This window comes from Salvelinus fontinalis, chromosome 9 (genome assembly GCF_029448725.1).
Source record: "Salvelinus fontinalis isolate EN_2023a chromosome 9, ASM2944872v1, whole genome shotgun sequence".
NCBI lineage: Eukaryota > Metazoa > Chordata > Actinopteri > Salmoniformes > Salmonidae > Salvelinus > Salvelinus fontinalis.
The window spans coordinates 26306180-26324487 of NC_074673.1; the positions used below are offsets into that span (position 1 = coordinate 26306180).

General features: G+C 43.3%; 1 protein-coding gene across 2 annotated transcripts; it reads right to left on the reverse strand.

Annotated features, from left to right (window-relative positions):
• Positions 1-208: 208 nt before the first annotated feature.
• Positions 209-16108, reverse strand: LOC129862351 (cryptochrome-1-like). 2 transcript variants are annotated; one of them, XM_055933892.1, is made up of 9 exons: positions 15334-16108; positions 4682-4790; positions 4140-4282; positions 3393-3666; positions 2742-3194; positions 2479-2630; positions 1951-2153; positions 1536-1619; positions 209-1246 (listed from the first exon to the last, which is right to left on the reverse strand). In XM_055933892.1, the coding sequence occupies exons 1-9, from the start codon at positions 15489-15491 to the stop codon at positions 1161-1163; spliced, it is 1662 nt and encodes a 553-aa protein (XP_055789867.1). In that variant the 5' UTR covers positions 15492-16108; the 3' UTR covers positions 209-1160. The 2 variants fall into 2 exon arrangements, with proteins under 2 accessions (XP_055789867.1, XP_055789866.1); XM_055933891.1 differs by having other exon boundaries at positions 1521-1619; positions 15334-16107.
• Positions 16109-18308: the final 2200 nt, after the last annotated feature.

Consider the following 18308-nt stretch of genomic DNA (forward strand, 5'->3'; position numbering starts at 1 on the left):
TTCTGGATGCGACGTGACCAAAGGGGCTCTCCATGTTTACCACTGACTACAGCATAGATACATTGCAGCAATTGGAAGCTTTTAGTTTTGATTCATTTAATTTGCATCATTTTCACTGCATTCCTCATTGAGCTTTACAAACAATATTTGCATATCCATGACATAAAACAAACCATTAGCCTACAATAAATATTACTTTGAGCCGGTGTTACACTTTGCACCTTTAATTACAGCACTATACAGAACACTCAGTCTTTATACAAAAATAACAATTGGTTTACAACTTCACCAGAAAAAAGAATAAAACAAAAAATATGCAATATACCATTTTTACTGTATACATTTTGAGTTGAATTACTCACACGCTTAAACAGAAACGTTTACATCATTCCCTTAAAGGTTTTACAGAGGTTATGCTGCCTTGAAAATGCTTATTGGAACCTCATATTTCTGAACTTCTGACAGAATTATACCCCATAAAATAATAAGTGTTTCCTGACCAGTTGACCTGACGATTCCAAGTTGGGTCATCAGTCATCAGCTTAAGGCTGATGCCATTCTCCATGCCTAGGACTGCACATAACATGCCCTCGGGCTCAAACAGTCACCACCCAGTGTTCTTTCACCAAATATAACTTGTGCCTCCATGTTCTATACATGCATGTATCCCCAAAGGGACCACATATTTTTTCATAGACATTTTGGGGAAAGAGGACAAACGTGTGCGTATCATCTTTTATTAGGCGTGTATTCCCAGCACCACAAAAGACAGTTTGGTGGTGTGCATGTTAGAGTATTGGGAGTCATCTCGTGAAAGGGCTTCTGTCCTGACACCATCACCTCTATTAACACTGGGAACAGTGCGACTGTGTGTTTGCGATTCTCCACAGAGGTTGAATGTCACAGACCGCGATGCTGCGATCAGTTCTCTGGGCATCATGTGATTTGATGTTCCCCATAGTTCAATGTGGGATGTTAGCAGCCTCCTTTCCTCTCCTCTGCTCTCTCTTCCTACTGCTGCTTACACCACTGAGGTAGATGTGCTCCTGTAGAGTTGAAGAGTCAGGGGAGGAGGATGCAGTGCTTCAAGTGCTGGTGGAGCCTACTGGAGATCAACAGGGTAGGTGGTACCCCATCTCCTCTACCCTTCACATCAGGGACTAGTTGCTGGTCTGCCTCTGGGCCTTGTTGCTACCCCCCGGTGTGAGGTCCTCATTGCTACGCTTCACGGCAGCATGTCCTCTGCCTGAAAAAAAATACATGATATTGTTCCCTATTAAATTGGTTATGGGTGTCTGCTTTGACTCTAACTTCCACCCACGGCCCACATATCTGAGATGGATGAAGTCACAGTTCAATCTTGATGTAGATGAGATGGGCAGATAACGTGCCAGTTAAAGGACAAGTTCAATTTGGTAAAAAAAAGGTGAATTTGTCCTTTAACCCTACTCTTTGGAAAATGCAGGTTTTGCTGTGGTAAGGACAGCCAAGGAACCAAGGAGGATGGAGAGGGTCTTTACCTGCTTTACCTTTACCTGACTCATGCTGGATTTCTTCAGGGGAGGTCCCCACACCATTTCCACCATTGTTAGGATTGGCAGGCACTGTCGCGAGCAGCCCTGTGAAGTGGGGACAAAAGAGTTGTGCAGTCAGTCTACCACACCCCCATAGAGAACAATTGATAATGATAATATAAAAGACAACAAAGTCACTATATCGGCAAAGAATCTCAGGATAGGCGTACTGATCTACGATCAGGTCCGCCCTCCCTTATTCATTATGATTAAAAAGGCAAAACTGATCCTAGATCAGTATGCCTATTCTTAGACACTTTGAATGGCTGAATAATTTATCATTGAAATCATTTGAATAAGTACCAGAAAATGGCTGATTTTAAGTGGATTTTCAGGCTATTAGCTGTAGTTTCAGCAGGTTGTGCTCGGTGCTCACCCAGACCATGGTAGCAGGAGAGCTGTTGGTAGATCTGCGTCATCCTCTGGATGTTGAGGCGGCTGGCCTCGGTGTGGTGCACCATGGGCTTGGGGTAATGCATGCCGATCACGCACTTAGCTGCCTTCTGCACGCTCTCGGGCGCGTTCCAGGGGTCAAAGATGTACTTGGCTGGGAAGGCCTTCAGTATGGGCAGATAGCGCCTGGAAGAACCAAACAGAGAAATTACATTGTTTAAAAAAAAAAGAACCACAGTGACACATTTCTTCTGCAATGAACAATTGTACAAATGTACATTTCTAGTGGGTACAGCATGGACATTTAACCAAGACTCTATGAAGTGTATGACATGACCTCTAGCAGTTTGTCATGGTATTCTGCATGTCCTACATGTTGTCACAAGCATGGTGAAATAAAGCACTGAGGTCTATTACTTTGAGAGTACTTCAAAGGGAAAATAACTTGTGTACCACACTGGCTAAATATAGTGGAGGGGTGGACAACTGGGTGTAGGGAGGGTCTTCTCACCGTATGTAGTCTCCGTTTGGGTCCGTCCTCCTGCCGAAGCCCACAGGGCAGTAGCAGTGGAAAAACTGCTGGAAGAAGGAGCTGCACGAGAGCCACATCCAGCTGCCTGCATTCACACTCCAGTCTGCATCCAGGAGCAGCTCCTCAAATACCTGACAGGTAAATAAACACACACACGGTCAGATATCACAGTCATACATTTTCTACCTACTTGTCATTTCGTCTCCCCACTCCCTCTAACATCCCCTTCCTCCAGTATCTACCTTCATGCCCTCCTCCCAGCTGATCCACAGGTCTCCTCTAGTGAGAAAGCAGGCCACAGCATGTCTGGCCAGGTGGTGGATCCAGCCCTCCTGCCTCAGCTGGGTCATGATGGCGTCAATCCAGGGGAACCCTGTCCTCCCCTCGGCCCACTTGGCCAGTGCTTCCGGGTTGCGGTCCCAGGGGATCTGCACACACACCGGATTGCCCTCCATTTTGTCGAACCGGGGGTTGTTGGTGGCTGTGGTGTAGAAGAACTCGCGCCACAACAGCTGGCCATAGAGCGAGAGGGGCGGAGAGCTGTTTTTCTTCACCTTCCTGTAGAGGTCAGTGAGTTTGAAGTAAAAGAGGCGACAGGAGAGGCAGCCGAAGCGGAGGTAGGGGCTGAGGCCCGTGGGGCTGGCCAGCAGGGAGTTGGCGTTCATCCGGGGACGCTCAAAGTTGGCCACCCATGCCTGGAACACAGAAGGTTAGTGTTTGGGTCACAGTGCAACACACTGACAAGGAGTTCAGAAAATAAAGTCAACAAGGTAGTTTTTTTTGGAGGGGGGTTGAATTGACTGAATTGAAATGGAATTGACCCCAACCCTAGTACTGTATGTGTCCACCACACTGATTCAGTAGTGCTGGGATATAAAGGGACTACTCCTCACCTTTCTCTCCAGGTGCCTCTCCAGGCGAGTGAGGGCCTCCGTCTCTCCCCCCGGCCATACTGCTGTAGCCAGGCCTTCGGTCTCAAAGCCAAGCTCCTCCAGGGAGGGTACGGCAAACTTGTCGTCATGGTCATCACTGATGGGCGTGGCACACTTCCTCATGACCTCAGCAGTGATGGTCTCAGCGGGCGATTCCACGGCATCCATGTGACTGATGAGCGCCTGGAAACGCTTGTAGGTGAGAGGGGACTGGCCTCCGTTTAGCTCGATGATCCTACAGAGACACATGGACAGACATGGAGGTATTTAGTGCATCACGTAACACTAGCATCATGGTATTATTCATGAATATGTTGCTAATACATCATGTTTGCGTATTTGCACAACTTGATCATTTGGGTTGTATTCTCACAATATTTACTGTGTGTGTCTGTGTGTGTACGTGTTTAACTATTCTTGTGGGGACCAGAAGTCCCCACAAGAATAGTAAATAAACAATAACTTGACCAACTGGGGACATTTTGTTAGTCCCCACGAGGTCAAATGCTATTTCTAGGGGAGTTAAGGTTAGGATTAGTGTTAGGGTTAGAATTACGTTAAGGGTTAGTTTTAGGGTTAGGAGATAGAGTTAGGTTTTGGGTTAAGGTAAGAGTACGGGATGGGGTTCTGGAAAATATAATTTTGAATGGGACTGAATTGTGTCCCCCCACAAGATTAGCTGTACAAGACTGTGTGTGTGCCACTCACTTGTCCAGGTCGTAGAGCGTGTGGGAGACTTTGACAGTAACCTCCACACCGGCCTCGCTGGCCAACTTCTGGATGGCGGCGTCACGTTCCTTGCCAAAGGGCTCAGAGTCGTACTCATAAGACAGCTGTCTGGTCTGCCATTCCTGGGAAGCAGAGAGAGGGGAACAAGGTCAGTCAACATGATAAATAGGGGACCTTTACCGTTATAAATATAGAGATAGTGGATGTCACAGAAAGGTCCTCATAGAAAATAACATGGATTCCAATGGAATTCAAATACTTTCACATATACACTGAACATACAAAATATTAATAAACACCCCCCCCCCCCCCCACCCCCACTGTATCAGCATATCTGATAAAGTGGATTTACGGTTCAGTTACTGTGACAGTGTTTCTATGGGCATACTGTATTTCTGTGTGACATAGCCTAATGTATTTCCATGAGTTATAGGCTACATGAATATTACCGTAAGTGTATGTATGGTACAGTAGTGTAATGGGTTTACTACAGTAAAGTAAGTATGACTGTATGACTATACCTGGAACAGCCTAGGGAAGACATCAGTAGGCTGGCCCCGGATAACAAACAGACGGGAGTTGAGCTTGCGTAGGCTGGCGTCTAGGTCCTCCAGACATTGTAGTAAGAACCTGGAATCAAACAGAGGGGATGATCAATCAAGTGATTGTATATCAGAGAGGAAATAGTTTTAGGCATTGATTTAGTTAAATACAGTAAATTAATGGGTACTGCAGTGCATTGGGTACTTGTCTTCAGGAAAACAACAGGTCATGGTATTTCAGTTGAATGATGATCCAAAAGCCACATTAGTGACTGAACAAATGATCCATGTTTCATATGATCCATCATGTGAGGCATGTTGTATCATAGGTCTTCATGTCAAAAGCCTTGGCTTCTTCAAAATGATAATAGCTTGAGCCGGAAAGATCAGAGGGCTAGTGGAGAGGAAGTACAAACATGCGATGCTACTTCTCTCAGTTCGTCACATTATTCAGAATGACTTAGCATCTTAGCCTATCGAACAATGTCCTCCTGAACAACAAGTCAATCAGTTAGGCTAGAAGATGTTAGATCACAGGTGTCAAACTCATTCCACGGGGGGCCGAGTGTCTGCGGGTTTTCGCTCCTCCCTTGTACTTGATTGATGAATTAACATCACTAATTAGTTAGGAACTCCCCACACCTGGTTGTCTAGGGCTTTATTGAAAGGAAAAACCAAAAACCTGCAGACACTAGGCCCTCCGTGGAATGAGTTTGACACCCCTGTGTTAGATGAATATTCCCTCAATCAGTTTCCCTCATAAACACTCAAACAAACAGGTGACAATATAGGCTAGGCTAAGGATGAAAGAAAACATTTCACCAGCAAAATGATTCATGCCCTCGCATTTAACCTACATACATAGGCATTCTCCTCTGTCTGCTGGTATAGGACTGGCCTAATTGGCCTACCATTTAAAACACCAAGTGGAAACATCCAGTGGACAATCTTGACCAAATGGAACTTACATTCCATTACCTTAACAATAAGGTCACTAACATCCCAGCCTTGTAGTACACTTCAGCCCACAGCAAAGTAGTTCAACAAAATTACAGCTGCTTGCCTCCCTCAACAGGCAAATCACAGCTAGTGCAACAAGGCCTCATAAGAATGGGAGTATACATTCCTGATTAAGCGAAAACAAAGTCTGTATCAACATTTAAAGAACATCTCTGGCTAACAGTAGTTCTCTGCTGAGGTAAACTAGTATACTTTGTGATAAGCCTGGGCCCCTGGGGCAGGACTTCTGGACTGACCCTCTACAACAATCCTCGGCTCGACCTCCATTCTGCTGTGATATTGTCCTCAAACTACATAGGCAGTGTTGATGACAACACAGTGGTCCTCTATAGCTCAGATGGTAGAGCATGGCACTTGCAATGCAAAGATAGTGGGTTTGATTCCCAGGACAACCTGTTGTGTAAAATGGATGCACGCATGACTAAGTTGCTTTGGTTAAGTGTCTGCTAAGTGGCATATATTAGTGTCGTCATTGTGTTATGCAGCCAATAAATTTGCCTACTGTTTGATATGACAACATGGATATCAACCAAGTTAAGAGAGGGCGACTGACATCCTGTTCTGTGTTAGGTGACTAACTTCCCCTAGGGTGGCATCCCATCACCCGGCCTATACCCTCAACTGAGAATGGTGTCCTGTTGTGTTTTTCAATTCACGCTTCAGTAAATGCTCTCTGGGGCTTGTCACCAGCTGTACTCTACTTGGAACTCTTATGAAACATGTAGAGTGGTTAGCAGCAGCACTGCAGGGAGGTTTTAAAATGTGATATCTGAAAGGGTAGTGTAGCCTATGACTTATGACAACTAGTGGCACTACAAGAAAAGTCATCTTTGTGCATACACTTGTAAAGTGGGGTAATGCAAGGTGACCACAAAGCGAACATAGCACAATATCGAAAGGTCGCAAACTGAATTTGAATGAATGCAAGCCTCTGTGTCCAATGGTGAGATGTTACCAGACTACAAAATAGATGCTATGGGGCTCAGGGACAGCGTTATGGACGGGCCTTAGTGGACCTGGCCTGCCTAACCTCCTTGCCAGTCAAAATAAAATATTTGTATATTATTTATTTGCAGAGCCGGTGCCAGAACGAATCAGATGGACACTCATTTGATTTCTATAGGCAGGCCCGTTTTTTTTTCACGGGACCTCCTGTGTGCAATGTGTGTTCTAGTAAAGACCATAGGCAACTCGTGAGTTTCAAGTTTGGAGAAGCTTACAATTTATCCTACCAATCTATGTGGCAGGTATAATTTTTTATATGCACATTTTTGTGGTAAACAGTTTCATTTTAATAATAACGTTTTAGTTTCTCAAAATAATTGACACATGGTTAATCATAAAAATGCAAGATCACCAGCCTTTGCCATATGGACACATTGGTACACCGTGATCCATGGGCGACTAAAGAAATGAGCACATGGAAGTCAGAGATAGCCTATAGGCAAATGCAGCAGCAGGCCTATAACTTCCATCGTCAACTAAGTAAAATACATAGGCCTAAAGCCGACAAATACATTATTTTGGGGGGAAAATATCCTGATGGAAATTCAGGTCCTTTCAATCGCATGAATCACTACTCCGCCTGTCTGCCTCCCTTTCTATCTGACTTGACATATCATATCATTAGTGAAGTGCAACATTGTATCAACTCAGAAGGTTGGCAAGCTTGTTCCCTCAACCTTACCAGGACAGAGAAACCACATAGATGCTCATTGTTCACATGGAGCATTACAAACAAAATAGGATTTTATTTTACAAAACCCCTAAATGATGGTTATGACATAAACCAAAACTTGTTTGTCACAAGTGTAGCAGGTTGTGAACTCTGCAAACAACGTTTCCACTCCGAGAATGAGAACAATAAATGACTAATACAGAAATGAATGTAACCAAATGACAGGGATTAACGGTACATTTACTAGGCCTAATGGTTACTAGGTCTAATGGGGAATTGATAAAAATAAACAATCAAAGGGCAAACAATTCACACAATGAAACAAGGAATGTGCAAGAATTGGCAGGAGACAATGGTTACTAGGTCTAATGGGGAATTTGTAAAAATAAACAATCAAAGGGCAAACAATTCACACAATGAAACAAGGAATGTGCAAGAATTGGCAGGAGACAAAGGAGCACATTCTGGAGAGCTGAGTACATGCATTCTGGAGAGCTGAGCGCATGCATTCTGGAGAGCTGAGTACATGCATTCTGGAGAGCTGAGTACATGCATTCTGGAGAGCTGAGCGCATGCATTCTGGAGAGCTGAGTGCATGCATTCTGGAGAGCTGAGTGCATGCATTCTGGAGAGCTGAGTGCATGCATTCTGGAGAGCTGAGTGCATGCATTCTGGAGAGCTGAGTGCATGCATTCTGGAGAGCTGAGTGCATGCATTCTGGAGAGCTGAGTGCATGCATTCTGGAGAGCTGAGTGCATGCATTCTGGAGAGCTGAGTGCATGCATTCTGGAGAGCTGAGTGCATGCATTCTGGAGAGCTGAGTGCATGCATTCTGGAGAGCTGAGTGCATGCATTCTGGAGAGCTGAGTGCATGCATTCTGGAGAGCTGAGTGCATGCATTCTGGAGAGCTGAGTGCATGCATTCTGGAGAGCTGAGTGCATGCATTCTGGAGAGCTGAGTGCATGCATTCTGGAGAGCTGAGTGCATGCATTCTGGAGAGCTGAGTGCATGCATTCTGGAGAGCTGAGTGCATGCATTCTGGGGAGCTGAGTGCATGCATTCTGGGGAGCTGAGTGCATGCATTCTGGGGAGCTGAGTGCATGCATTCTGGGGAGCTGAGTGCATGCATTCTGGGGAGCTGAGTGCATGCATTCTGGGGAGCTGAGTGCATGCATTCTGGGGAGCTGAGTGCATGCATTCTGGGGAGCTGAGTGCATGCATTCTGGGGAGCTGAGTGCATGCATTCTGGGGAGCTGAGTGCATGCATTCTGGGGAGCTGAGTGCATGCATTCTGGGGAGCTGAGCGCATGCATTCTGGGGAGCTGAGCGCATGCATTCTGGGGAGCTGAGCGCATGCATTCTGGGGAGCTGAGCGCATGCATTCTGGGGAGCTGAGCGCATGCATTCTGGGGAGCTGAGCGCATGCATTCTGGGGAGCTGAGCGCATGCATTCTGGGGAGCTGAGCGCATGCATTCTGGGGAGCTGAGCGCATGCATTCTGGAGAGCTGAGCGCATGCATTCTGGAGAGCTGAGCGCATGCATTCTGGAGAACGACACCCATATCTTTGACACACACCCCTCCCATTCTTGTCTTAACATTTGAAATTATACTCAAGACATTATCTCCACACATTTTAGATGCTTTTCACTGACAGCCTCAACTCAATAATCAGTTAGGCCTATTGCCACACGCTCTGCCCAAATTGCTGGCTTCCCAAATAGGCATTATCACTTGTGATTTGAAACAATCCACAGCAAAAAAATGTAAGAAGCTAATGATCCTCTGTGGCTAAGCCAAGCTCTATGGTAAAGTATTTTGAATGATTTTTTTATTTGTATTTTTTTTACCGTTATTTTACCAGGTAAATTGACTGAGAACACGTTCTCATTTGCAGCAACGACCTGGGGAATAGTTACAGGGGAGAGGAGGGGGATGAATGAGCCAATTGTAAACTGGGGATTATTAGGTGACCATGATGGTTTGAGGGCCAGATTGGGAATTTAGCCAGGACACCGGGGTTAACACCCCTACTCTTACGATAAGTGCCATGGGATCTTTAATGACCTCAGAGAGTCAGGACACCCGTTTAACGTCCCATCCGAAAGACAGCACCCTACACAGGGCAGTGTCCCCAATCACTGCCCTGGGGCATTGGGATATTTTTTAGACCAGAGGAAAGAGTGCCTCCTACTGGCCCTCCAACACCACTTCCAGCAGCATCTGGTCTCCCATCCAGGGACTGACCAGGACCAACCCTGCTTAGCTTCAGAAGCAAGCCAGCAGTGGTATGCAGGGTGGTATGCTGCTGGCTCAAATTTAGACTGGAGTAATTATATAATTTTGGCAAAACATCAATTTACTTTAGGGGAAGCCAGCATCCCAACAGTGCACCTGCCAACTTACCATTCGAATTCACAATTGGCTGAAACCAGAGTTCTGTATACAATGACGAGATGCTCATGTCTCTGCTTAACAATGTGAGTCATTGTCCCAACGGCGGGAATACAGGTGACAATCTCAGGTCTGCATATTATGACCATAGAAACACATTGGGCTAATTCAGGATAGATTTTGGCGAAAGTGAGCTCTCTCGCTTCGCCTCTTCCTCTCTGCTGAAACTAGCGAGCGAAACAGTGTCGCTCGGGTCTTACTACAAGCATTTCGGTACACCTGCAATAACATCTGCTAAATATGTGTATGCAACCAATACAATTAGATTTTACTATATGTATCCCATGTATCTGATGCTGTCTGGACAGAAAAACGCATGACATGCTATACTCTTTTTGTCCAGACAGCATCAGATACATGGTCTACGGCGACAGAGGGGCGTCGTTTCGCTTCGGGTCTCTTTCTGTCGGCGCACATCTAGGTCAAAGAAAAAAAGCCAGGTTGATGATGACGTTGTTTTGCGTCACCCACCCAGAATGAGTAGACGCTCGAGCAGGGACGATGACTACTACTTTACTAGTAAATAATGAGTTATTAGCCCAGGTATAGATAATGTGTAGTCAGCAATGTGGGAGTGGTTGCTTTCTACAAGAGCACAAAATGTGGACATTTCTAGACATCTTTGAAAAGTGTGTCAGATAAAAAATATTTTTTTGTTGTCTTAAAGGGCCAATGTTGTATTTGTTGCTAAGTAGCCAATAGGCAGTAGCATAATGCGTCTGATTCTCTGTAATAATGGTATGGGAATAATAATGCATTTTGTTTTGTAAAGTGGTTTCTTGCATCAAACACAACATTTACATAAGTATTCAGACCCTTTGCTATGAGACTCGAATTTGATCTCATGTGCATCCTGTTTCCATTGATCATCCTTGAGATGTTTCTACAACTTGATTGGGTTCCACATGTGGTAAATTCAATTGATTGGACATGATTTGGAAAGGTACACACCTGTCTATATAATGTCCCACAGATGACAATGACTGTCAGAGCAAAAACCAAGCCATGAGGTCGAAGGAATTGTCCGTAGATTGTGTCGAGGCACACATCTGGGGAAGGGTACCAAAACATGTCTGCAGCTTTGAAGGTCCCCCAAGAACACAGTGGTCTCCATCATTCTTAAATGGAAGACGTTTGGAACCACCAACTCTTCTTATAGCTGGCCACCTGGCCAAACTGCAATTGGTGGAGAAGGGCCTTGGTCAGGGAGGTGACCAAGAACCTGACGGTCACTCTGACAGAGCTCTAGAGTTCCTCTGTGGAGAAGGGAGAACCTTCCAGAAGGCCAACCATCTCTGCAGCACTCTACCAATCAGGCCTTTATGGTAGAGTGGCCAGAAAGAAGTCACTCATCAGTAAAAAGCACATGACAGCCCGCTTGGAGTTTGCCAAAAGGCACCTAAAGACTCTGACCATGAGAAACAAGATTCTCTGGTCTGATGAAACCAAGATTGAACTCTTTGGCCTGAATGCCAAGTGTCACGTCTGGAGGAAACCTGCCACCATCCCTACGGTGAAGCATCCTGCTGTGGGGATGTTTTTCAGCAGCAGGGACTGGGAGACAGACTAGTCAGGATAAAGGCAAAGATGAACAGCACAAAGTACAGAGAGATCCTTGATGAAAACCTGCTCCAGAGCACTCAGGATCTCAGGCTGGGGCGAAGTTTAACCTTCCAACAGGACAATGACCTTAAGCACACAGCCAAGACAACGCAGGAGTGGCTTCAGGACATGTTTTTGACTGTCATTGAGTGGCCGAGCCAGAGCCCGGACTTAAACCCGACCGGACAGCTCTGAAGAGACCTGAAAAAAGCTGTGCAGCAACACTCTCCATCCAACCTGACAGAGCTTGAGAGGATCTGCAGAGAAGAATTGGAGAAACTCCCCAACTACAGGTCTGCCAAGCTTGTAGCGTCATACCCAAGAAGACTCGAGGGTGTAATCGCTGCCAAGGTACATCAACAATGTACTGAGTAAAGGGTCTGAATACTTCTGTGATATTTGCGTTTATTTTTAATTAATTAGGAAAACTTGTAGAAACCAGTTTTTGCTTTGTCATTATGGGGTATTGTGCGTAGATTTATTTTCACTTTATCCAGCACTCTTGGTGCTTCTAATGATGTTTAGGCTACTGATGTTTTCATAATTTAACCACGCATCTTGCTGACCGTGCATCTTGGAGGTTGGGGTATTATTATTTTTTGTCATGATAAAAATAAGCTCTTTCCACGTTCCGTCACATATCCTTTCTGTTTCATAGTTGTAAAAAAGGCACTCCACATATTTTTTTATTGAACACTTGAATGTGTTTTTACATGCATCTTACAGTTACAAAAGTATTTATTAGTTTCTGTATTATTATTTGAAGAAAATGTTTTTCTAATATTACCCAAGTTATTCATAAACACAACCAAATGATTATTTTTGCAATACCATATATGAAATGTATTAATTACATTGTTAGAATGTTTTAGAATAACTGCTCATTAGCTCGAGGTCCAGCGATTCTAATTTAAAAATGTTTTATTGTGCAGCGCATGCACACATAGGAGGTCCCGTGAAAAAACACGTACCCCCTTATGGAAATCAAATGCCCGTCCAACTGATTCATTCTGGGGGCGGCCCTGATGATCAGATGAAGCAAACCATTCAGAAAAATATATAGGAACAGAAACAATGTCTATGACTAAAATGTGCATACATTTTAATGAATATTTATGGCGTTGTTACAATTAGTCTAAAAGTAACGGTTTATATCCTCTGGACAGCGCACTCCGACACCAGGTCAAACACACGCTCTACAGACGAAGCCTCTAAAGGGCTGGCTAGGCTAAATCCTGCCTAAGCTTCAGTTGTTCCATTGACCTGGAGCAGATTACACACTCTCACACACACAACTTTATATTGCCTAGGCCTATTTATTAACTGGGTGGTTCAAGCGTTGAATGCTGATTGTCTGACAGACGTGGTATATCGAAACGTATACCACGGGTATGACAAAACATGTATTTTTACTGCTCTAAATAAGTTGGTAATCAGTTTATATATGGCCAATATTCCACGGCTAAGGGGTGTTTCCAGGCACTCTGCGTTGCGTCGTCGGTAAGAATAGCCCTTAGCTGTGGTATATTGGCCATATAGCACACACCTTGGGCCTTATTGCTTAAATATACACTATATACAGTACCAGTCAAAGGTTTGGGCACACCTACTCATTCAAGGGTTTTTCTTTATTTTTTACATTGTAGAATAATAGTGAAGACATCAAAACGAAGAAATAACACATATGGAATTATGTATTAACCACAAGTGTTAGACAAATCTAAATATATTTCCGATTTGAGATTCTTCAACGTAGCCACCCTTTGCCTTGATGACAGCTTTGCACACTCTTGGCATTCTTTCAACCAGCTACATGAGGTAGTCCACTACCTATAATGCATTTCAATAAACAGGTGTGCCTTGATAAAGTTCATTTGTGGAATTTCTTTCCTTCTTAATGCGTTTCAGCCAATCAGTTGTGTTGTGACAATGTAGAGGTGGTATACAGAAGATAGCCCCATTTGGTAAAAGACCAAGTCCATATTATGGCAAGAACAGCTCAAATTAGCAAAGAGAAGCAACAGTACATCATTACTTTAAGACATGAAGGTCAGTCAACGTGAAAAACTTCAAGTTTCTTCAAGTGCAGTCGCAAAAACCATCAAGCACTATGATGAAAATGGGTCTCATGAGGACCGCCACTGGAAAGGAAGACCCTGAGTTACTTCTGCTGCAGAGGATAAGTTCATTAGACTTAACAGCCTCAGAAAATGCAGCCCAGATAAATGTTTCACAGAGTTAAAGTAACAGACACATCTCAAAATCAACTGTTCAGAGACTGCGTGAATCAGGCCTTCATGGTCAAATTGCTGCAAAGAAACCACTACTAAAGGACACCAGAAAGAAGAGACTTGCTTGGGCACACAAACACGTGCAATGGACATTAGACCGATGGAAATCTGTGCTTTGGTCTGATGCGAGTAGGTGAACGGATGATCTCTGCACGTGTGTTGCCCACCGTGAAGCACGGAGGAGGTTTGATGGTGCTTTGCTGGTGACACGGTCTGTGATTTATTTAGAATTCAAGATTCAATTTAGAATTCATTTGTTTTTCAACAGGACAATGACCCAACACACCTTCGGGCTGTGTAAGGGCTATTTGACCAAGAAGGAGAGTGATGGAGTGCTGCATCAGATGACCTGGCCTCCACAAGCACCTGACCTCAACCCAAGTGAGATGGTTTGGGATGAGTTGGACCACAGAGTGAAGGAAAAGCAGCCAACAAGTGCTCAGCATATGTGGGAACTCCTTCAAGACTGTTGGAAAAGCATTCCAGGTGAAGCTGGTTGACAGAATGCCAAGAGTGTGCAAAGCTGTCAAGGCAAAGGGTGGCTACTTTGAAGAATCTCAAATATAAAGTATATTTTTATTTGACACTTTTTTGGTTACTACATGAGTCCATGTATTATTTCATAATTTGATATCTTCACTATTATTCTACAATGTAGAAAATAGTAAAAATTAAATAAAACACTTGAATGAGTAGGTGTGTCCAAACTTTTGACTGGTACTGTAGGTCACAGCTGCATAGGTCAGCGCTGCGAGAAGAGCAGAGTGCCATAACCACCCTAATGACACAGTGCCCCGTTTCCCCTACTAAGCCCTGCCTTCCAGGGTAACTTACATCATTGTTACTGCTACGCATGGTCTCAAACCTGCAGAAATGTACTCTCCTGAACACATGTTTCAATGAAGAACACATCACAACGCTCACCATTGTTATGGTCCTAGAAACTGAGTCTCCCCACATACAGGGTATGTTTTCTACATGTCATTCTCCCTTTCGCTTCTCTAAACTGAGTATGTTATTCTCCCCTTCTCGTTATGCTTTAAATTAAAATTGTCATAAGTGTCCAAACTAAAGCAACATAGTATCTGGGCTAAATGAAAGATAATTCAAGGTCAAGCAGTTATTGCACCAGTCATTGGTCCCCTGGAATGCCATCGCTTTCAGTTTTGCACATAGTTGTTTAACTCAATTTACTGTAGGCTAATAATTTTCTCAGTATTTTTTTGTAATAACTTAGTCATTTGCAGTCAATGTACTATAACTGTGTACATAAGTGTGGTGCTTTTAGGGATACCCTTCTTTCTTGTCTAGGGGCACACACACTAATGCCATTCATAACCACTAGGCCCTACTTTTAAAATGTACTATAACTGTTTGCATGCACTGCATAACAATATCCTATTCCGTGTGGTGCTTCTAGGGATGCCCTACTTTACTGCCTAGGTGGCACACCAAACACACTAATGTCATTCATAACTAAATATTTCTGAATGCAGGATGTGTGACCTACATCTGCGCTACACACATCTGTGTTTGGTGTGAGTGCAACACATTGTGAGATGGCAAAACAAAAAAAACGTCCTTGCCTCCACCTGCTGATGCCCACGTTGGAGGACCCTGCAAACCAGGGGTCTAGAATGTAAACACAGCGAAGGGTGTCAGCTCCCCGGATAGACTCCTTCAGCGAGGGGTTGTCGTGGAGCCGCAGGCCCTTCCTGAACCAGTGGATCGTGTTGCCGACCATTTCACTTGCTGTCCCTTCTTGTTATGTACACGAGTCTTCTTTGATGCCGCAGAGTTGACCACAAAACGCTCACGAATTAACAATATCCTCGCCTGCCCAAAATGTGTTTCGGTTCTGTCGCCTTGCTGGTTTTATAATGTAGAGCTACTAAAGTTATCTAACCTTGTTCCATCAATTTGTCCATTGTGATGAGTTCTCTGTTGCCGCATTGATTTGGTGGCCTCTGATAAATACAGTGTAAGGACAGGTCTCGCTCGCATCAACTTTGTATAGAGCGCATTAAATGTAAGACATTGTTTTATATTTGCTAATTATTTTAAACACGAAAGTAAAAATAACACTAAAAAATGATGTTCGACCTGCTATCTTACTTGTTTTCCTATAGCAGTTCGAAAAAAATGAATCATTGCGTTGAGTCGTAGCGAGTGAACTAAAATATGCCTATAGCAATATCTAGCTAGAAAGTTTTGATCAGAAATTAGTGTTCCAATATCATTCGAATGTATTCCAATAAGCAATTGTAATGTTCTTCGTTTTCAGACGGCATTGTCAACCACACGAAATAAATGTTATTTGCCAACATCTCCACCCACAGAGGTACAGGATAGAGATGGACGAATCTGATTGGTCAATGTCACCAGTTATGTAAGGTTCGCTCGCTCACGTTTCTGTGGTGTGCTTACTTCTTGCTATTTTGTTTTTTCCCACAAAGGCATAATTTATAGTTACTATCCTAGCAACACGATGTGTTATGTTTAATCAGTTATTTACAGCCTACTTTAAACACCATAGTTTGAATATTGAGTTTATTTTGTAGGTTGTTGGCTAAAGTGTTTGCTGCCTGCCCGCGTCATGATTAGTTGCGCACGACCCGGAAAAGCACGTGTACTAAGGAAAGGCAAAAAAATATTACACAATGTATAGGTAGGCCTAGTGGGCAGCCCATCACAATCACAAGCCTACGCATGTGATGCATCGCATATAGTCTACTCTTTATTATGTGTTGCCATGAGACTATGTATGTACCTATATGTATTTACGTTAAAATGCTATCATTTCAAAATTGATTTCAACCAAATAACGCCTATTCTAGCCTAGATATTAGCTCTACCAATGCAGAATTTCAGATGTGATCAAATTTCAATCAAAACCTCTGCAAGGATCATAAGGTAAACACCATCTCTGAGATGAATCTAATAATCAAACCCTATTGTATTATGGCCTAAAATGTAATTACATTGTCCTGGAGCATGCGGTAAGGGGAACATCATAATTTGGGTGATGGTGACCGTGATACTGTAGTTAGTAGTTTGTATTCATGAGACAAGGGATTGGTGGGTAGTTGGGTGAGGTAAAAACATGCAGTTTGAATATCTAGACACTAGGTGGCAACATGCAATCACTATATAGGTATAGTATAGTGGATGATATAGGCTACGTTTATCAAGGAAAGGTTCCGAGACATGACTGTGACTTTTGCATATGTAAAACAAATATGAAAAATGGTTTTGATATAGTAGCCTTCCTTATCTGGAAATGTATGTTGGGGATAGATCTTTGACATATTGATTGAGGTTTGTAAACTGAGCACCATGGTGCAGTGTTGCTTCAATGATAAGCAGCCTACAACTACAGTCTAATGTACCAACAAAACAGTGCCCCATATCAGGATGATTTACAGTTAAATTAGAAATATTATATGTCCCAATTGTCTCTCCTTCCTCCCAAAGTGTGTGATAGTTTACTTCCCTTTACTGACTAATATGGTGGAACATCCCACTAGCCCAAGCCTCCACCAATCCAAAGCTTTTAAATTTGTCTGAAGTAGCCTAGTGAACAATTGTACACTTTAGGAGAAAGGAAATATTATTGGGATGCGGCCATGGCTATCTATGGCATAGGGCTATCAATCAGCTATGGGACATTTTCTGTTGTTCCACATACATGTTGACAATATGGTATGTACATGTCTCTCTCGCTTTCTCTATCCCCCTCTCTACTCCTCTATATATCTATATGTCTATCTCCCTCTCTCTACTCCTATCTATATGTCTATCTCCCTCTCTCTACTCCTCTATCTATCTATATGTCTATCTCCCTCTCTCTACTCCTCTATCTATCTATATGTCTATCTCCCTCTCTCTCAAACACATTCAGTTTGTGGGTGCCTGTAACACTTTTCAGCCTATCGAAGGCTCAATCCACACACACACACATCTCTCTCGCTCTCTCTGATTGTGATCAAGCCTTGGTCAATAAAATTATGCATCTTTAATAGTCAATGATGCAGTATAATGTCTGACCTTGGCAAGGAATTCAGATGTCTACTTTTCAATGAGCTCTAGCTATCTCCTTGTAAGGGACCACAGAGAGAGATACATTATGCATGTCATCCATTATTAATGGCTTTGAGTCATGTTACCATTATTGCTGTCAGAACAAATGCCTAAGGGACTTTGCTATCCATAGCATGACACATTATGTGGATAATCACATTATCCAGTTTATCCAATCCATTACAGTCAGACCATTAGCCTTGAATTTTGAAATCATGTTCAAGTTACAGCATGTGAAAGGACTGCTTCATTTATGAAGGTATAGTTTCAAATAGTAAGTAAAAAAAAAAGAAAGGAAATTAGATGGATTTGAAGAGAAAATAATTATATAGATATTTCATATCCACTCCCCATATGTGCTATACATTGAATTGAGTAGCCTAATGTAAATTCAATTGTATGATGAGGTGGTCCTAATTCAAAATTTCTCTCACTGCTCGAGTTTTGCCGAGAGTGTATTGGCAGTTTGAAGAACATAGCC